Source organism: Dysidea avara, chromosome 4, assembly GCF_963678975.1.
Source record: "Dysidea avara chromosome 4, odDysAvar1.4, whole genome shotgun sequence".
NCBI lineage: Eukaryota > Metazoa > Porifera > Demospongiae > Dictyoceratida > Dysideidae > Dysidea > Dysidea avara.
The window spans coordinates 40,413,492-40,435,872 of NC_089275.1; the positions used below are offsets into that span (position 1 = coordinate 40,413,492).

At 36.3% G+C, this 22,381-nt stretch overlaps 1 protein-coding gene across 5 annotated transcripts in view; it reads left to right on the forward strand.

Moving 5' to 3' along the window:
- LOC136252132 (uncharacterized) overlaps nucleotides 1-21,402 on the forward strand; it is a 33,427-nt gene extending 12,025 nt beyond the window's left edge. For 4 of the 5 annotated variants that reach the window (XM_066044516.1, XM_066044517.1, XM_066044515.1 and 1 more), the window contains 12 exons: nucleotides 189-287; nucleotides 2,583-2,636; nucleotides 2,691-2,960; nucleotides 3,335-3,511; nucleotides 4,397-4,444; nucleotides 4,627-4,899; nucleotides 7,212-7,274; nucleotides 7,798-8,079; nucleotides 11,058-11,231; nucleotides 12,333-12,524; nucleotides 13,778-13,843; nucleotides 19,443-21,402. In XM_066044516.1, the coding sequence (XP_065900588.1) occupies nucleotides 212-287; nucleotides 2,583-2,636; nucleotides 2,691-2,960; nucleotides 3,335-3,511; nucleotides 4,397-4,444; nucleotides 4,627-4,899; nucleotides 7,212-7,274; nucleotides 7,798-8,079; nucleotides 11,058-11,231; nucleotides 12,333-12,524; nucleotides 13,778-13,843; nucleotides 19,443-21,310 (3,543 nt within the window). In that variant the 5' untranslated portion in view covers nucleotides 189-211 and the 3' untranslated portion in view covers nucleotides 21,311-21,402. The remainder of the gene's footprint in view (nucleotides 1-188; nucleotides 288-2,582; nucleotides 2,637-2,690; nucleotides 2,961-3,334; nucleotides 3,512-4,396; nucleotides 4,445-4,626; nucleotides 4,900-7,211; nucleotides 7,275-7,797; nucleotides 8,080-11,057; nucleotides 11,232-12,332; nucleotides 12,525-13,777; nucleotides 13,844-19,442) is intronic. The other variant, XM_066044519.1, reaches the window with a different exon arrangement.
- The last annotated feature ends 979 nt before the right edge of the window (nucleotides 21,403-22,381 follow it).

The following is a 22,381-nucleotide window of genomic DNA, read 5'->3' on the forward strand; positions in this document are numbered from 1 at the left end:
TAAAGTGCATTTTACCAGCTGTATGGATAGGAGTTGTAATTGGTACAGCATGTTTGTTTAACTTTGAAGTTGTGTGTGTAAAGAGACAAGCCAACCTTTGTCAAGCCTACCTGATCCCACCCATTTAAACTGTACACATATATCCAGTAATGTATCGGATGTTTCATGTTCACCTCATTGTTGCACAGCCACAGGATAAACTAGTATCCACATGGATGATGAAGAAGACACCAAGATGGATTACCATCCTTACACTGGTACAAGTCATCCATTAAGTCATCAAGCTAGTAAGAACTAAATATCACTATGAAAAAAGAGGGATATAAGATGGTATTTCCAGTGGCTTATTGAATACAAAAAAGCTTGGTATAACCTGTATTATACTAACAATCCCTATAAGGCTTTAGTAAATGTGTTAAACATACTGAAACCTTATATGTGATAGTATAGTGTGGGAATTATATCAGATATAAGCTATTCCAAGTATTGTGGTAATTAAACTGAAACCATACATGTAATAGTATAGTATGCATTATACTAAAGTATAACATGAGTATAATACAGTGTTTATATTAAGGCTTATTTGTATTCAATAAGCCACTGGAAATACCATCTTATATCCCACCTTTTTCACAGTGTATAAATAATATAAACAATTTATAATCCACTGAGCATAAAACCCAACTAGTTTGCACAATACTGTTATTGACATCAATGCATGCCTTAAAGGTTACAACCCTACAAGAGGTGTTATATCAACAGAAAGATTGATTTGTAAAGTGACTATATGGAAAATAAACTACAGGCACTTAAATAAGTAGTCATAACTTACAAATGCAGTCCTTTCAAGGTTCTCCATAAACAATTGCTGGGTAACTTGAGTGTGAAAAAAACCGATAGTAAACTGCCTGTCCAGTGTAATGCTCACATCTCCTTGGGAGTACTGATGACTTTCAAACTCCTCTTGCTTTGGGGATCACAATACTACCAAGGGTTTTGCATTAGTACCTTCTTACATTGTGAAACAAAGCTGAAATGCAAATTTTGTAAAATTTTTGCCCATTGAATTTACTAGGTTTACGCTAACATGTGGGATTTTAATTGGTTTAGTAAAAGTGAAACAAGACTTTAATTGATCAACCTTAACTACCATTATAATGTGATCAAAGTTTTAATAATTGTTGATCTACGCACATATATACCAGTGAAGTTCACTTTTCACTGTGAATGGATAGGTACACCAATATAGTACACTATACATGTGCATCACAGCCATGCCACTGATTTGTTCAGGTTGCTTGTCATGAGTGGATTTCTAGAGATGTGTGCCTGATACTGGGAACACTCTGGCACCTCATAATGCCACTGGCCAGCTGAAACACAAGGCTTGAGTCATGAACAGCCTTGGACAGTTTCCCAAATATTTTCTAAATGTTTTCATTCTCAGTGGCACAGGTGGTCTTGAGAGCCAATATTAAGGCTGGAGACACCCCATGTGACCTACTTGGCCATTTTCTGTTCATATAGCAATTGCTTGGCCACCCCCCCTCCCCAACATCACCACTACCCATGGTGACATGCTTGTGTTACCGACATATACCATGGTGAAAAAGGTGCTCAAAAATCATGGTTGTATCAAATGCTAGCTTGCTATGGATTACAGTGAGTAAACGCTATGGTTGGCAGTGAAAATTTCAAACTTGTAGCTTTTGATCTTCACAGGTTATGCTGAATTGAAGTGTTTAAAATTGCCTATCTTACAGTGCATAAATCAATGGTTTTCCCAAATTAGGTCACATATGTATGTGCTTGCTTACGAGTAAGAATATATTTGTTTGGTTTCCATAAAATTAAGAAAGTGTGAGTCAGTATTGAGGATTTGCTGAGCAAGTCAAATGTTCAAATGTTAGAAGTTGCAGCACACTGAAGTACTATTTACACATTTAGGCACAAGTAACTGGCTGAACAAAACCTGGTCATTTTCACACATTCATCAAATTCCAGTTTATTTTATCTCCGTCATCTATAGTAACAAAAGAGTGGATAGCCAAAGTTCAGCCTTTTGTGATGAATAGTCTTGGAGTTAAAGTGCTAGACATAATAAATTCTATTTGTACAACAACAGTATGGCAAATCAATCAAGGTATAGCATGCATTTCCATGTGGACAAAAAAGAAGGCCATTAATCATCAGTGAAATGAAGACAGTAAACATTATTTCTACTGCATCATAAAATAAGCGCCTATAACTCATGTGCTGTATGCTATACAAACACAAAACAAAAAGAGTTTTGTACTCCCCATGAACAGGTTAATCTGATGGTGTATATATAGGTTTCATTTTTGTTTCAGTACATACCAAAGCGATGGAACAGGCATAAATTTTTTATGTAGCATGTGTAGTTTTTTCAATGCATTTTGATAGCAAAATAGAACTTTGAAAAACATCTGTTTTTTGCTCAGCGAGTCACATTATCAACTTTGTGATATGTATGTATGTCATCATTCTTTGTTGTTCATTGACCATTCCAATTGTAAGACTCAGTGTGCTATTCATTTAAAATAAATCTTTGTCTCCTATAGCACCACACTCTATGTATGGTCCAGAAGTGATTGATGTAATAAAGAGAAAACCTGGTGAGATAACAATTGTAATTGATCTGTAATATATAGCATTATTATCTTTAACAGAGTTTTCATTTCTGATCAGATACTATGACTTGTTGTATCAGAGTTTAATGCCTAATTGTAAACTAACCATTAAAATTCTCAAACAACATTTAGAAATTTCTAGTGACGTGGAGAGGTTTATTGTCGACGGAGAAAGCCCAAGAATCAGATGTCAGAGGATTCTCAACTTTCTAGTAGTTCAGTTAGATGCTACAAGGGATTACAAAAGTTTCTGTTGCTTATTTAAAATGATATCAGTAATGCCTGATCTTCCTGATAAACTGAGGACAGGTATGATGATTATTATGATTATTGTAGTTGAGTGCAATGTTATTGAAGTACTAGGGATCATGGAGGTATACCTTTTTTTACCATAAAAATTAATATAGACCAGAGACCAGCTTCACTATACCTTCATAGGTATAATAAAGCTGAAAGTGCCTTTAGAGAAGCTAATACATCATTGCTATAAAAGTTGTAAATTTTAGTAGAATTTTTCTGAGTGACTGTGTACCAGCCTGTTTTTAAGCTAAGTAATGTAGCATTTATTGTATCACAAACAAATGGCCTTCAGGTTATTAAATTCCGTAAAGCCCTGTGTTTGATAGTCTATTATGTAATACATCATATACATGCACATAACAGTGTCTCATTCACCCATATAGCTTACTCATCAAGACTGATCACAACAACCAAGATAGACAATGATGCAATAGACAGTGACATTATCCAATGTGTTGATAAAGGACCATTAGATGATAAAGCAGACCAGGTTAACGTTATTGGTAGAAGAAGATGTAAACTTGTAAATACTACTACTACTACTACTACTACTACTAAGTGTAAGTGACAAAGCATTTTTGACTGTCAACCCTCCCCCTCCCAAAAAAAATTTAATGCAGACTGACTGCTCTATTAGACCGTTTAAATTGCTTTAATGGAAAAGTGGTGGAGGATTGAACAATGTTGCAAAGAAAATCCAACTTGTACTATTATGTAACATGATAACCTTCATGAAACATTGTGCATTTGTTGATGCCATTCCCGCTTTCCATTTCCTTCCCATAACCCTATTCCTAGAATTATACTTATCAGGTATCTACTCTGTTACCTCTGCCGCCACATGGAATTACTGAATTTACCACACAACAACATTCAGATACCTTCCATTGACTGGCTGTTACTGTCAAGTCTCTAAGAGTGCAATCCAGATTTCAACTGTTAATCACTGGAACCTTGTCAACAGTAGCTTTAGCTTCCTTAATGAGGTTACAGAGTGCAATTCCGCTTTTAGTGCTGAATCTCCATAGCATTCAATTCTAGTGGGAATTTGAATGCTATGCAAGGTGCACTGAAGTGTGACAGTTTTGCTCTTACCTTCTGACCTGGCTTTGGCTAGAATAGGGTCAATCAAGAACTTACATAGTGCCTCTAAATATTCAATTTGGTCATAATTTGTCTCTTTGGACTTGCAAGCCTATCATTGTCTACAACAAAACATATAACTACACCATTAAATTTGGCAATACATGGAAGTGTGAAATTATGGTTTCGTGTTTGTTCAACTAAAAGCACATGAGTTATGTTATTACGAAGAAGTAGAAATAGAGTTCTCCATGTTAAAATGGTTTTCTTTTTATGCACATCATGTTCATTATAATTATCAACTAACTTTAAACTTTAATTCAAAATTTGTACGTGATTTTGTCTTTTTTGTTTACCTCTAGCATCTACTGTTGAAGAGAGGGATCTGCCAAGAAAGCTTCAGAACAAAGGTACATACATATGTGATAGAGATGACATAATATAGACCATTGTTTAGACTCCACTTTGTATCGTGCATTTATTGCTATATCGTGATACACCAGAGGAAATATATTGATACATCTATACACTGTATCTTTGCAACTGTAGTATGTGAATGTTATTTAATGTTCATTACATATTTTATTTGTAGATTTCACTGAACTCAAGGCACATTATCACACTATACTACAATTGATGCCTGATAGCTATGAACAAAGTGTTGGGAAGTTGCAGGATTATATCAGTGATGATCAGATTTGCATGATATTGAGTAGTAGTGACTCCATTACTGCTAATAAGATAATACTGGATTGTTTGATTGAGAGGATGAGCTGTAGAGAAGAAGTACTTGATCTGTGTAATCAACTGGAGACTATTACTACATCACATCAGTTGATGATGGTGATCAGTGAAATACGATTTGGTGGGTAATTTTGTTGAATTGCTGCATTATGCTAACATACATACATACTGTAATGTGCTTTTTTCTTTGCCAAACAATTTTCGTATGCAAAACATGTACAAACATTTCTGACACGAATTTATTTTTACATATAATATTATAAGACCGAACTACTCTAATAGAGAAGTCATTCACAAAATCATGACCAATGTTAGACTACAACAAAGCATTTTTAGCTGCATACAAAAAGATGCACTGTAACAAGGCATTAAGTTTCTGCCTATTATGCTTGCTTCTATATCCTATACATTTCAGATATATATTATGTGTTTTTTTGCATTTTTGTTTGTAAAAAGAATATCTCAAAGATAATAAACAAGTGTTACCACATCAACTGAAATAATTATACTACAATTGTTACCACATCAACTGAAATAATTATACTAACAATAGAAAGAGGTGGATCCAGGGTTTAGAATGGGAAGGTGTGACAGTAGTAGGTATATGAATTGGGTGTGTGAGGACATAGCTAACCATTATAGTTTCTGTGTCAATTAGACCTGAGCCTATTGTGCTATTGCAATTTCCTAATAAGCTCTGAGTAGTGCTCTAACATTTCCTCTATTTTTACCCCAAATATTCCAGGTTGTGTTCCATTATGCCCCAAATACTGTATGAGCGGAAATTTTGGTGTGGAATTGAATTATAGCGATTTGACAGATGCTTACAAAATTTCCAAATTAAAATCAGCTCGTGTTGCAATCTCCTGTTCATACAGGATCTTTAATTCCCTTGCTTCCACTACTTGAGATGTAGTTGATCTGTTTACCTGTTGAGAAGCCATGTATAATTGTTTAGTTTTGTATGTAGTTTGGTCTTGCCAGGGTCCCATACTTTTTAGTAATAACTTGGTAACCCTGAGACTGGATTCCTGACCCCTATTGTTCCCAAAATCATTCCTGAAATTTGTGCCAGACATAAGCATATTAATTATGGATTTGTGTTATATTAGAATTATGGGCTCAAAGTTAACTGCTCTACTAGAATGAATGACTGCAGTATTAGAGTAAGTGACTGCTCTATTAGAGTATCTCAATCTTTTCAACCGTTTTTATGCTTGCACTGTTTCAGTGGTGTATTCAAAAGATTTTTGCATCAGGCTACAAAGAAAACTTATAATTTTGTACCAATCATTCCTGGAACTCATCCGATTATTCCAGAATATTCTCCAATTCTTTCAGTCACCTATTCTTCCAGAATTATGCTGGCATAATAGACACATGCCTACTTTTTACTGTGTGTACCTGTTTCATGAATCTGTAGTATACAAAATAATTGTGCACCTTTAATAAACAATGCACAAATTGTGACCCACTGGACAAGAACTAGCCGTTGTCACAAGAGGTATTGAAATAAACTATGCATGCTACATAAAAAATTATATACGTTTTATTCATTTTGGTGCAAGTGTATACCAAAACAAAGCTCAACTTTTATACCATCAGATTTGCCTGTTCATGGGGAGTACGAACTCTTTGTTCCATGTTTGTACAGTGTGTGACACCTGAGTTATGGTTGCTTATTTATAATCCTTGCATTATGCTGGCATAGCACTCCAATTTTATGCTTTTATTATGCTGGCATATTTGATGCAGATCTAATAAGTACTATTAAAATCACTCCAATCACAAGTTTGTAGCTATGCTGTGGAGTTGTATGAGTTGGCCTGGGTTTGAATCCCAAATTGGTCGTTTTGTGGGTTTTTGTATATACCACTTTTTTGGCGATACATTATTGATACACTGACCAAACCAGATAAGTTTGTATAAGTAGGAAACTTTATGATATGTTTGAAATTTAGTAAATCAACACAGTCATACATGGTGGTCATGCTATGTACTCTAATATTGTATGTCTCAAAATAATGTGTATCAGCTGCACTGCTAAAGTACTGGCTGAACATTTAGTATTGGTTAATTAGAAACCCATATTGAAAATAGACAATAAAATATCGGATATATACATCAGCTGTAAAATGTGGTATCAGTACAGCCTTAGTAGGTACATGTACATAGATCAGTGCTTTTAAATACCACTACATAATAAACAGAAAACATCAATGAAAAAGTTTAAATTCAAACTTGCAAATGGTTCAAAATTAATGTTATGTGGTAATTACACATGTCGAACGAAGTATTTGGTTTCCAATCAGTACAACATACAGTACTAATATTCTGTCATTATCAAGTGATTAACAACATTACTCAAAATCATCTAGTACATAAGTGAATCATGTATCACTCATTTCATTGTTTGTGTACTGCATTACTTAGGTGCTAGCAGTCAATTATATCAAGCAACATTTACTAGGATTAGATTGCATCCCTCTTCAAAAGGTAATCATCAGAAATGATTTTACGTATACTGTATTAATTCACATGCCGTCAATGGATTTTTTGTTATGTGTTTCTTACAAACACTATTTTCATCCTATAATTGATAATTGTGACTGGGCATGCAAAAATAGGGCATGTGAACACATAAATTTTGTTTATTTTTCAAATTTTAATGATACATAACTTTGTAAAGCATCATGCTATGGTCATGCAATTTTCACTACTTACACAAAATTCAGTTGGCTTTATAATGCAAGTTAAAAATGTACATATTCTCTCCCTGTACCAAGATATAACCTTTATATGATGGGCTGTAGTTTGTGCCCACATGCCCTATTTTCGCAGGCCTGGTCACAATTGATGTGTAGTGGTACTGAAAAAATGTGTGCTACTATAGTAATTTCATGATTCAAACTTGCTGAGATGGCAATATTACTGAACTTTATTGCACGCATAGCAAAATTTATAATAAAATTAAGTGTTATTGTTTGTAATCTGTCTTTTCACCACAATACATGTTTAGTTCTGCTATTACTCAAGAAGAATTATACAAGATTGTGTCATTGCCTACCAAAAGACTATAAAATAACTATTGATAAACTAAAGCAATTTATGCATGGATCATTTTCTGATTATATGGCTGAGTTGAAAATACTTCCATCTAATGAACTAATCAATGAAGCAATTGTAGGAGATCTTATAAGCAATGTAACTAAAGATCAAGGCATGAGTGTGTTCTGCGATATTATGAAAATGTTGTGTCATGATGATTCCTCAAGGAACTTTATTGATACTTTACGAAATGGTATGTATGTTGTTAAATAAAATGTGATGTATAATTATCCGATTATTCACAACTAGCCTCTATATTAGACACATGTGTAAGTGGTACAGTAGGATGATTTCTGTATGTATTGTACCCCATCACTCTCTTATGTGGTACTTGGTGGATTCAATAAGCCTCCATTGCAGCAGCTGTAAGCTCCTGTTCACCTGTAGTATGCACATATTAAATCACCACCCAATCTTTTTACTGATAGTTGTTTACAATATTCATCAAACCAGGGCTGGAGCTCACAGTCCAGCTAGACCACTCTTCAGTTACTTATACTGTGTAAAAAATCAGTCAGTGTGATTTTCTAATAGAACAGTCAGTAGAATATATAGCCAGTGTTCTAGCTACAGTGCTTGGTCTAATGTTTACAAACAGGAGAAAAAGACTTTGTATATAAAATAACCATTTCAGAGAATCTGTTTTTAGAAATTTCCCTGGGGGAGCATGCTCCTAGTTTGCATGTACTTTGCACATGTAATTGTGTATCACATGAAAACAGGTAGTCAATATTACTATAATTATAGATCAATAAAAATTGAGCATGACTATGACCTCCATTGCAGTCCCAGAATGACCTGACCATGGCCCTGCATCAAGCAAAATTAAATATTGGCAAAACCAGAAATATAGTACCTCTACTGTTAGTTTACAGTGTGTTTTCTGAACAATACAAGTGTAATTAGCATTGACACAGAATGTCACATACTGTAATATAACTCAAAGTGTAAATTTAATGTTGATACTAGTAACAACAGCCTCCTGCTTTGTGGCTCTCTTGCTTTTAACTTATTCACTTAGGGAAATTGTCTTATCCACTTATAATACACCACACATTTATTCTCAGGTCTCGTGATAGTGAAAATAACCTTGTCATACAGTACTATATAGTAGGGACCACAAAGGAGTAAGCGTGGCCCACGAAATAACATCACCCAAAAAACAGCCTCAATTTACCCTTACGACGATGAGGTAGTATTGGTTAGGTAACACTAAGCCCAAACAAGCTTTCAGATTGACCCGAAATGCTTTCAACAAGTTGCTACAGAATTTTTAAAAAAATTAATGGAATTTTCTACTGACTGCTGAGTAAGTAACTGACTGACTGATACCTTCAGACAAGTGTAACTCAATAATAGCTAAGGCTACGGGCTTGATTTTTTCACTGTTCGACGTCGCTTTGGCCCGAGAGGTGCCTTTGGCATGCTGCAGTACGTAAAATGTCTTCTTTATGGACTTACCGGTGTCCTCCTTTGTGTCCCATTCATCTTTGCTGACAGCTAAAAGTGTTGATTTGGTGGTAGCACGTGATGGCTTCCCTTCGTAACGGAAATTGCCCGTATTTTTCATAGTGGCTATTTTGTTAGTAGAGGTGCTTTTTGAATGGTTCTTGATTCGTACTGCTGTGTATAACGGGTTGAACATAGCTAACAATGAAGTGTAGTGGATACTTTACTTTTCATTCGGATGATAATTGATATAACTGGGGCGCACGGCTAGGCCTGAGCCTATTATGCTCAAAATTTTACCTATTATTCTTTCAAGAATTTCCCAAAAAACTCTCCTATTATTCTTTTTGTTATTCTTGTATCCAACCTATTATTCCATAATTATTCTCATTCAGTATATATCTGTGGCTAGTCGCTTAGTTTTCAAGATGCTGCTATAAGTAGTTTTGTCCGAATTATTAATAGCCATGTATGAGGCATTCCACCTTACACATCATTTTTCTATCCATAACAGTTACAGCAGACTTAGAATAGCTACGTATCTACAGTAATAATTCAAGTGTACTTAATTATTAGTGTATTATAATAATATGCTCTAACTACTGTATAGCTAAGTTAGGTAGATAATAATGCTCAAAGACTTGAAGAAGATACACTGGTATAAGATGTACAAGTTTCAGAATTGCAGATAATCATGCAGTTAAATCCCTGATGCTGGCTGCAGATTGTTAACATGAAACTATCTGACTGCTCTATTAGAGTATTTGAGCGTTCTATTAGAGTATATCGATCTTTTAGAGGCCTTTCAGCTCCTTTCAGCCAGCACTCCTGTCAGCTTTATATCATTTGTAGTAGCTTAACTCTTTCTTCTAGGTAATCAAGAAGAGACACGCCCTCCAATTCCACCGATTATTCCCGTGGTCGTCCGATTATTCTAAAATTATGCCTGTAACCATCCTATTATTCCGGAATTATTCTCATGAAATTGGTGACCTATTATTCTCAAAATTATGCCGGCATAATAGGCGCAGGCCTACGCACGGCACCATTTCTTTTGGTATGCTGGGATTGCAGAGGTGCTTTTTGAACAGGTTCAGTTCTTGATTCAAAATGCTGTTTAATGGGTTGAATATAGCTGACAACGAAGTGTAATGCACTCTGCAGGCAATAATTAACATAGCTAGGGCGTGCAGCGCCATTTCAGATGCAGTATGTGTGGGTTCACCAATCATAATAATTATTTACAAAAAAGTCAACAAACAAGTACACAAAATAATTGGGATTTTCAACTAGAGTAGGGACCATAGCACATCAATAAAAAGTACTGAAACAAGTTGGTCAGGAGTAGTCCATGATATTTTATCACAGTAAAACAATAAGAAGTGTTACATCCTTACCGTACATTTCCATTACAATATCTTGAGCACAGTAGGGTTGTAACACTTTTTATTGTTTTACTGTGATGTAATATCATGGACTACTCCAACTTGTTTCAGTACTTTTTATTGATGTGCTAGGTCCCTACTCTAGTTGGAAATTCCAAAAATTTTTGTGTAGCTACTTGTTGATGTATACTACTGTAACTGCAATTTAGAATTGTTTATGAGATCTGGTTTGCATAGACAACTGTATTGTATCGAATTAAAGGTTAGATCAATTGTTTATCTTTCAGTATAATTGCGTAAGTATGCAAAGCTAATAAATTATTTTCTTCTATGATAGAATTTTTCAAAGCTCTTGATTCACCACCACTCACTACTAATATATCACAACCTAGTAATGGTGTCGGCTCATCATCTGGATCACATAATCCCACAACACTACACCAGACATCAAATGATTCATCAGTTAGGGTTCCAGTATTCAGCACTCCAATAGTATCACTACCCCCCCAAGGTATGCATAATACATTAATTAAAACATGGTATGCATAATGTGCTTTGTTCTTTAAAAGGTAAACAAGGATTCAAATAACAATAAGAGACCTCCTGGCTGGTCCTTAAAATAGTTAGAAGCCTCTGGAGTAATTTACACAGATTTCAAGCACATTCATAATTCACTATATAGTATAATAGTTATGTATTCAGTCATGACCTGTAGTAATGAAAGGTTTCAAAGCTAACATGCTTAAAATTAATCCTTGAATTACACTGTATAGTGAGAATTAGAACTTAGTAATCTTAGACTGGACTCTTAACTTACAGTGTATTATGCAGTAACATGCTTAATATGTAACTTGTTTAACTTATCATCCATTATCTAGTTACAGTATTGAACTGCCATTTGTATAGATTAATTAACACATTATGTGACTGGATTTGCAAGAACCCCACATATCCACATATTGACACAAGCCTAATTTTGCAGTAGAATGCAATCAACACAGTGGGTGAAAAATATGAAAAATTCAATAAAGGAAAGTATTAACAGCAACAACCATGGTGGTAACATGTTCTCCAAAGCAATAGATCTCGAAAATCCTTTTTCGTGTCTGTGCTTTCAAGTAGATGTGGAATTTGAGCATTAGTCTACCTTGGGTTGGACAAGTGGTTTTTTCTTATGTTTTTACTTTTGCCCTGGTCATAGGAAGGAGCAAAACTTACCCAGTAGTGGAGAATTTGATGATGTAAGGTTATAATTAAGTGCCTATAGATTGTCACTGTACCATAGATATGTTATATACTGACATGCTGACATGTGTAAAGAATTTATGTATGACTGTACAAATTGATCTTTCTGTTGTGAGTTCGACTTTCTAGCTTTGTAACTTCCAAAGTTCTTGGCTTCTAGAGCTGACACTTTGGTTTGTCATTGCTTTGGCTATCTACTATAGATAATAAAATATGGAGTTCGAAAGGTGTGCATGTGGGGTTCTTGCAGATCCAGTAATATAATTATATCGGGTTGATAGTTAGATTTACAATTGGAAATAGTTTTTCAGAAGCATATACTGTAATTGGATATGTATAGCTACTAGACTTTTCCCTCTTACTACAGACCATTTGGTAGATCTCAGTTTACCACCACCCACTACAACTGCTACTAATATACCACAACCTAGTGATAGTATGAGCTCATCATCTGGATCACATCATCGTACAGCACTACACCAGACATCAGGTGATTCATCAGTAAGGGTTGGGTCAACCCCAGTGGTCACTACTCCAATAATATCACAACCCAGCCAAGGTATATATATATGTGTAATTAAGACAGGTATATATATATGTGTAATTAAGACATGGTAACAGTCAACATAGTTTAATAACAGTCAACACAGTTAAATACAGTCAACATCAAATCATGCTGTACAAGCTTCACCATAAACTAAACTACATACTTAGGTACCCTATAAACTAAGGAGTTGATTTTGTTTACTAGGTTGCATTTATTTATGCAAATAAACCACAAAGTAATTATCAGACAATAAAACTGCAAAAACAGTAAATTAAGTACCGTATAACAGGTTAATTTTGAAGGGGAAATTTTCGAAGAGCAGCTGCTAAAATAAAGTTCGAAAGGATAATTTTCAAATGTTCTATTGTCATGCTTAGTGCCACTAAAATTATTTTGTAAATGCGCGTTAAATTAAGTAAAGATAGTGATCACGCGTAGCGGTATAATCGAAACTGCAACATTCTTTAGGTGTTATTGTATTGGGTCTGCTCCACTATATTTTTTGCCAGTGAAAAATGAGCATTCTTCACCGTCGATTTGCTGTGGGTGTGGCCATTGTAGCATCTAAAAATTATAAGCAAAGGTGTTGGCCTGCTAGGTACGGAAAGAGAATCTGTCTGAAAGAGATATAGTATCATGTATTTGTTCAGTATTTCTCCTACCCGAGATGATGAAATGTGGAGTTATGTTAATACTAGTGGACAGAATTCGGTCATTCTCAGTGGCACAAGGTAGCTTTATATTCAAAGTGTAAAATTTCGTAGGAGCTGTGTTCTTAGAATATTTTGAAAATTAAACTCCTTCGAAAATAACCTGTTTTACGGTAGTCAGTTACAAAGCAAGTTGCTACAGGTAGGTATTGCTAAAAGACACAAGTTAGCACCTGTCTTATATTGCATGTCCATGTATTTCACTCAGGCAGGTGGCTAGTACATAACAGTGCCATAAACCAGCATAATAAGTGTGCAACTCAATGACCACCTTGAAGTGGCCTGTTTAATCACCTGTTACAATGCTAAACAGCTGGAAAAACACTTTGTGCTACTGCTAACTTAATCAACAAGCCTGGATCATTTATCTTTGTTCCTGTTCTGTAAATTATGAATTACGTATGTCAATTTTTGGTTGTGCAATGATTCCATGGGCTGTGAAATTATATATAGAAAACTTTAAAACAGTTTCCACTATCATATTGTCCTGTTAAGGAAATGTACAATATTATTACATCAATAATTATTTTTATCTCATATATATTATTTACACAGGTTCTGCATCATCAAGAATAGCATTTCAAGAGCGACTACACTACAACCTTACAAAATTAGAAAAAGGTTCGTTTTGATATAGTACCAGTAGCATTGGTACCTGCCATAGTGCAAGGCCATCTACAAACTCACAATATGTTTAATATAAATTATAACTGTAATGGGAATCGATCATTAACCATTATACATTAATAGCATTGATGTACATGCATGTACATAATGTAGTTTGCATGGTTACATCATTTTTAGGTACTGACATAATTTTATGACAAGCTCTTTAATAGCCAGTCTTTTATAGTCTGTTTAATTTTATAGAGCATAGTTTCATAGTATTACAGCAAAGCTCAGTGGGAAAATCCCTACATTGGCATGTTATGAAAATTTGTTCAATGCCAAAGTAGGGATTTTCCCACTAAGCTATGCTGTAATACCATCATTTATCTCTTGTTTCGCTATATACTTTCTATTGCTTGGATCCTTACCTCATATACTAGTTTTTTGTTTTATTTCTTATAGCATCATACAGTACAATAGTAACTGTATAGTAGGGACTACAAAGGAGTAGGCGTGGCCCACGAAATAACATCACCCAAAAACCAGCCTCAATTTTCCCTGACGACGATGAGGCAGTATTGGTGAGGTAAAACTAAGCCCAAACAAGCTTTCAGATCGATCTGAAATTCTTTCAACAAGTTGCTACAGAATTTAAAAAAAAATTTATTCAACGGAATTTTCTACTGACTAAGTAAGTAACTGACTGATACTTCAGACAAGCGTAACTCGATAACGGCTAAGGCTATGGGCTTGATGTTTTCACTGTTGGACGTCGCTTCAGCCCGACATGTGCCTATTGGCATACCGCAGTATGTACAATGCATTCTTCATGAACTTACCAGTGTCCTCCTTTGTGTCCCATTCATCTTTGCTGACAGGGAAAGGTGTCAATTTGGCGCGAACACATGATGGCTTCCCTTCTAAATGGAAATCGTCCGTATTTTTCATAGTGGCTACTTTGATTGCAGAGGTGCTTTTCAAACAGTTCTTGATTCGTATTGCTGTGTAATGAGTTGAACATAGCCGACAGCGAAGCGTAATGGATACTTCACTTTTCAGACGATAATTAATAAAGTTGGGGTGCGGCACCATTTCTTTTGGTATGTGTAGATTATAGAGGTGCTTCCGGAAACGTTCTTGATTCAAAATGCTGTGTAACGGGTTGAACATAGCTGACAACCAAGCGTAATGGATATTTCACTTTTCAGACGATAATTGATATTATAGCTGGGGTGTGCGGCACCATTTCAGATGCGGTATGCGTGGGTTCACCAGTCATAACAAAATTATTTACATAAACAGTTTACAAACAAGTACACAAAAATTTTGGAATTTTCAACTAGAGTAGGGACCATAACACATCGATAAAAGGCACTGAAACAAGTTGCAGTAGTCCATGATATTAAATCACAGTAAAACAATAAGAAGTGTTATATCCCTACTGCGCTTGAGATACCGTAACGGAAATGCACAGTAGGGATATAACACTTCTTATTGTTTTACTGTGATTTAATATCATGGACTACTGCAACTTGTTTCAGTACTTTTTATCGATGTGCTATGGTCCCTACTCTAGTTGAAAAATTCCAAATTTTTTCATGTACTTGTACAGTTATACACCTGTGGTGGTTCTATAAGGGTAACTGCTGTAATAGAGTGAGCCAAGTCAGCCTCTCACCTTCCAGGGGACTGTTGCTATTTCGCATTGTAAACACAGCTAGATCAATAATAACGGGGTATGTCATTGTGGTCATTGTTAAGAGGTGCGCTCTCAGTGCTCAATTGTTGTTATTCAACCATGCAAGATCATGTTAATAGGTGTTGCATCACTCTTTGCAGGTATTAAATGTATCGTAAAGTTATAGGTATCTCAAGGGCGTAGGCAGGGGGGGGTTCGGATGGTTCGGACGAACCCCCCTTTCAGAGGCAGATTTTTAAAAAATTAAAAATCACACCAAATCTTACAACCCTGGATCTCTCCGGTAGCTACTTGCCCACTGGCGCTCCTCTGTACTACTCTTGAAGGTCACATCACATTAATGCTGATTGATTGCAAAGCATATCTAATGTAACACGTGATCAATTGCGCACGTGATGCATGGTTGAAATGGCGCGAGTGAAATGGTGGAGGACTGTTCAATGGTCAGTTGAGACATATTACAAGGCAGCAGCTACTAAACTTGAGTGGTTGTGTTATACATGTGTCAGGTTAGCACAAATTGATGTATATTTACTTGATGAATGGTTTGTTTATTTGTTACATGTGGGCATGTGATGTTTCGAACATATTGGAGTACAAGCCAAACCTGAAGTTATTGACCATCAACAGGAGGACCGGCCGAGAAAAATGTATAGCTGGAAAGAAGTATTGCCAACTAAGGGACTCGAGTGTGGCGTCGGAGGTTTCCGTGTGCTAGGAAATTGAAGTTGACTGTCAGTATGCTGTCTGAAAGTGAAGATTAATAGTTTTACAATAGGTTTATAGTTTCTATAAGCTGTATAAACAGCAGTGTGTAGGTTTTAGCTAGTTAGATGTACAAACAGCACCTTTTAATATTACTGCCTAAGGGCACATTTTGTGTATGCATCATTTTCGTCCAAACATGGTCTAGGGGAAGCACCCAGGCCTTCCCCTTAAGACATTCCACTTTAAATTCAAACCCCCTTCAAAAAAATCCTGGCTACGCCCCTGTATCTACAGGGCATAAGTGCTTAAATAAGTTTTCTGGCATCTAAATATGCTACTCAAGGAAAGTGTTGATAGGGACTACTAGTGCCTTAATGTGGTTTCATTGCATGAAGAAGGAAGAAGACTAGTCTGATTGAAGAGAAAGGGAAAGACAAGGTGCATGCACAGAGAACACACACACACAAGTTGGCAGGTAGATGAAATTTCAAGTTTTCATGATTTTTAACAATTCTATATCTAACTGCCGTTTTATTGTTTTTAAACTTTATGTTAGATGGATTAGTATTGTTCCGTAAAGGTGATTTTTGTTGCATATGTAGGTGGAATTTTAGGTGGCTCACATCATTTTTGGGATTGGGGGGGGGGGGGGGGGGGATACCTACTTAAATAGTACTACCGTACTGTTTGATATGTAATCATACAGTACAGTAGTACTGCATATTAGGAATCATGAAGATTTGGGTTTCCTAGCCAGATTATTCACCCTAAAACCAGCTTCACAACTCCATCCTGGCACCTTGGTTGGTAGTATTGGTTAGGTATAACGGAGCCCAAAAGTGCCTTCAGTATAATCCTAAAGGCTTCCAATAAATTGTTATGAAATTTAAAAAAAAAAATATTCAATGGAATTTTCTACTGCCTGCCTGCCTGCCTGCCTGCCTGCCTGCCTGCCTGCCTGCCTGCCTGCCTGCCTGCCTGCCTGCCTGCCTGCCTGCCTGCCTGCCTGCCTGCCTGCCTGCCTGCCTGCCTGCCTGCCTGCCTGCCTGCCTGCCTGCCTGCCTGCCTGCCTGCCTGCCTGCCTGCCTGCCTGCCTGCCTGCCTGCCTGCCTGCCTGCCTGCCTGCCTGCCTGCCTGCCTGCCTGCCTGCCTGCCTGCCTGCCTGCCTGCCTGCCTGCCTGCCTGCCTGCCTGCCTGCCTGCCTGCCTGCCTGCCTGCCTGCCTGCCTGCCTGCCTGCCTGCCTGCCTGCCTGCCATAGGGTTATGATGCTGTCCTTCATGTACACTGTAAGGCACACCAGCTACAGTATGCTTCTGCTCATCCCAGATGTTCTTTTCAGATTTCCACTGCACAGTCAAATGAGTTGCATGACCTACCAAGAACCAGTAGAAGTTAAAGTAGTATCAACCCTCCCTGCTACTACATATCACCTGGCAAAACTACAAACGGCTCAGAAATTTACAAAGTAGGGTTGCCCTACTTTGTAAATTTCTGAGCCGTTTGTAGTTTTGTCAGGTGATATGTAGTAGCAGGGAGGGTTGACACTACTTTAACTTCTACTGGTTCTTGGTAGGTCATGCAACTCATTTGACTGTGCAGTGGAAATCTGAAAAGAACATCTGGGATGAGCAGAAGTATACTGTAGCTGGTGTGCATACAAACATTTGAAAAGTTGTACCATTTTATAATCTTAATCCAAAGTGCAGCACAAGTTATCTGAATTCTTTGTACTCAATGAAAGTACCAAAGGTTTATGTTCTGTTTCCAAACAAAATGATCTTCTCCAGAGATGCATTGAGAACTCTTCAACTGCCCAAGTTAGGGTAGGAACCTTTTTTCAATTTATGCACATTTCTTCTCTGTATCTGACATAAGCAGGCCATTATTCTCCTGATGCAGAACTGCCCCAATTCCTTGGGAAGGTAAAAAATTGTGGACCCAGGGAGCAAGGACCCACCGAGAAATAGCTTTTCTTATTTTCTTGTATTCCATACTTGTAAGATACTTTTTTATGTCACAGTGGCTAGTCTTGGATAGCCAGACCACTCTTTCTCTGTCATTGTCTTCACCTTCATGCACCACATGAAACATGATGATTGCTTGTCAAGCTGTTGCATGGCAATCACTATTTCCTTGCAATAATTGTTTGTACTGGGTATTTGATCTTTGATTCATAACATTATGCATGCTCGTTGGACAGCATGCGAGTGAGTACCCTAATATAGTCGGTTTCAGGATCCCTTGGTCCCCAGGTCCACTGTTTTTACTTACCCTAGAATGAAGCATGTGGAGAGAGTTTGATAATATGTGCTGCAGTGTAAGTCAAAGTAGTCAAATGCGATTACTTCTCCTTCATTGGACTGTACTGTATATTAGAAGTTTTGAGCTTTTCTGGCAAAAATATCACCCCTAAACCAACTACACAATACCTTCATGGCACCTTGGCAGTATTGATTATATAGAGAGAAGTTTGAAAGTGCCTCCAGTGTGGCCCAAAATGCTTCCAGTAAGTTGCTATGAATTTAAAAAAGATCTAGTGAAATTTTCTGCTGACTGACTGATACCTTCAGACAAGCATAACTCGAAATCTACTAAGGCTATGGGCTTGATTTTTTTCACTGTTTGATAGCACTTCCACACAACTGGTGCCTGTTGGCAAATTGCAGTACCTACTGTGCAATCATCATTAACTTGCCTTTGGCACTCCGTCACATTCCACTGATAATGTCAGGTGTAGATTTGCATATGTGTAAAATGGTGGATATGCACTAAGTGACTTCATGCAGACCATGTAATCATCAGGTTTTAACAAAAAAAAAAATTCTGTATAGATGCATTTTGATATTTCCATATAAAGTACTTCTATTGTATAAAGTACTTTTCATGGTTGTTTTTTAATGGCAGCAATGGGTATTTTGGTGATGCTGTTTATTTAGCTAAGGGATCTGTATTATGTACTACCACACTGTATGATGTACATAGAATATAATTATGTATAGGTGGTGTGTGTTTGTGTGCATTTGTGTTTGTGTGTGTATGTGTGTGTGTGTACGTTTGTGTGTGTGTGTGTGTGTGTGTGTGTGTGTGTGTGTGTGTGTGTGTGTGTGTGTGCGCGCGCTTGTGTGTGCATTTGTGTTTGTGTGTGTGTATGTGCGTGCGCACGTGAATTATAACTGATTATTTATTAATATGCTCTACTACAGGGATACAGTGTCCACCACCTCCACCACTACCTCCCGACTATGTGCGTCGTGAATATTTAATGAATGAAATCGTTAGTAAACTATGTCAATCCACCATTGACCCTGATAGTTATGGAACATGTTTAACAGTTACTGGAGCAGGAGGATTTGGCAAGACTTCTATTGTCATTGCTTTATGTTATCATCCTGTGATAAAGGAACAATTTACAGATGGTGTTGTGTTGATAGAACTTGGACCACAAGCTACTGATCCCAGTGTGAAACTGAGCCAATTATATCACTTGCTAACTGGTGAATACTTAAAACAAGGTGACATCAATCATGCTGAACAGGAAATCAAGCAACTTACAAGTCTTTATTGTCGTAATCTTCTTGTCATTATTGATGACGTGTGGCATGTTGATGATGCTGAGCCAATAGTGAAGGCATTTAGTAACTGTAAAATAGTCCTCACTACCAGGATGAATTGTATTGAACAATACATACCTACCAAACAGGTAGTTAGTGTAGGTCCAATGGAGCAAAGTGAAGCTATCACTCTACTGACCTGTAAGGTGATTGATACCAGACAACTATCACAAGATGATGTGAGCTTACTTGATGAACTAATTCAAGATGTACACCTGTGGCCATTGCTTCTCTCCCTTGTTAGAAGACAATTATCTCATAGTTTGAAGCGACTTAACGTATGTTATTATGAAGCCATTCAAAATGTGAAAGCTAAATTACATGATAAAGGATTAAAAGCTTTTGACAAAAATGACATTGCAAGAAGCCGTAAACATGCTGTAAAGAGTTGTATTGAAGCAACACTGGAGTTACTAACAAAATCCTTATCAAACAAAATAAAGTCGTTAATATTATGGACTGGAATTGGAACATCACTACAAACAGCAGTGTTGCACAATTTATGGACTATTAGCGAACATGAAGCAGGAGATGATGTTGATCTTCTTTGGGACTATGGCCTAGTGCAGTTTACTCAAATTAAACTACCTTCACAGAATAGCACACAACGTTGTGTGGAAGTTCATGCCGTTATCAGCCACTACATCATTGAGTGTATGGGAAGTAATGAAGTGATTGAGTTGTCGCCAAATGGTGAATTAGCTACAAGGGATTCAGTTGCTAAAGGAATGATTGAACAGTTTCGCAAATGTTTTGGTGTATTAGACAAATCATCATTACGTCGTCATGATAGTAACTATTTTAAATATAAAATACTTGAGATTGAAAATTTCATGTTGCCAAACTACCTTAAAACGATCAGCATGTGGACAGTACAAGACCCACATTATATTATGGCAGCTTTACAGTCAATACAAAGAGCTCTAATGGTATTACCAAACATTGCTACATCCTTACCTTCATTGAATGATGAAATTAACTCACTTATCAGTGACTGTCGCACAATATTAAAAGATGTTTATAAAATGAGTAGAACATTGAATCAAAATATTCAACGATGTATGTATCAAAGGGACTATCCAAAATTAATTCAAACAATAGAAGCATACAATAGTAAATATCCTACAGGAACTATAGCACAAAAAGCAGTTACCATGGTTAAAAAGATCTTACCACATTGTGACAGTAAACACCTAGATAATTTATTTCTGTTGGGTCATCTTTTTCTGTTTAAAACATCTGATTACCATGACAATACTCTACAAACATTACCTGCTATCAAGTTTTATACAAAAGAACTTCAACTGATTTACTCACTTCAAGCAGAATCACCAGACTCAGTAGTCACTAATCAATACTGGTCATCAGGACAACGTATCGAAGACCTTAAGTTAATGAAGATAAATCACTTCATAAAAATTCGAGAAGCCAAGTTTAACATTAATCATGCAATGCTGTAATGTAACCACTGTACAAACATGCTATTATTTAATGTTTAACTGGCCATATGCATTTTTGAATCATCAGCAGTATGCATTTAAGTGTTAATTAATACAGCTACAGCATTAAATTTGTGATTATCGTACAGTATGGGATGCTAAAAAGCTACATCACAGTGCATGGTAATGCAAGGTTGTTCCAATACCAATGCCTTCCTGAAATACAAGAGATTGTGACAATTGATCCACTGCATGCAATGCGGTACTTAGTTTTATTCATATCTATATGGTATATTCACGATGAGCTGAATCTTGAAAAACAGCTAAAAATTAAAAGTGGATTTTTTTTTCTCAACAGAGTTAACATTTCAGCCAACCAGATGATTATTGGTATAACAGCAAAGGTGTCAACAACAGACATGTACAGTTTGGCTCCATCACAAATTCGGGAAAGGGCTGTAATGGATACTGTACTTATATGGCTTCCCCATAGGAAATGTATTTTGAAAATTTTGATTGGCTAAATATTATGTCAAACATCTGAACAAAAATATTTTTAGTGGGTCAAGCTAGCAGTACTACAAATGAGCCAAATTTCAAGATCGTGTGTACCGTAATTTGCTTTTATATAATTATTTTCGTGCAAAAAGTTTCGTGTAGAAATATTTTCGTATAGAAATATTTTCGTATGATTTACGCGAATGACTGCTCTATTAGAGAAGTTCGATCTTATGCAAAAAAAATTTTCGTGCAAGAAATTTTCGTACAAATACTTGCATACAAAAATTATTTTACAAAAGCAAATTATATTTACGGTAATTGCATCCATGAGTTATTAAATGTTTTTGAGGATTCAGCTCAACGTGAACATACTGCTTTATTGTAATTATTGATTTTTTTGTAATTGTTTGTCTTGTTCCCTGGGCACAATCAGCTGGTGTTGTCTGCCCAGTATAATAATAATAATAAATAATACTATACATAGGTAGTGTTTACTGAGAAGGTGGACTGAGATAATGTAATGTAATATATGTACTGTAAGTTTCTTGCCAAGTTTTACAAAATGGTGTAAAGCCAGATTGATTGCATACA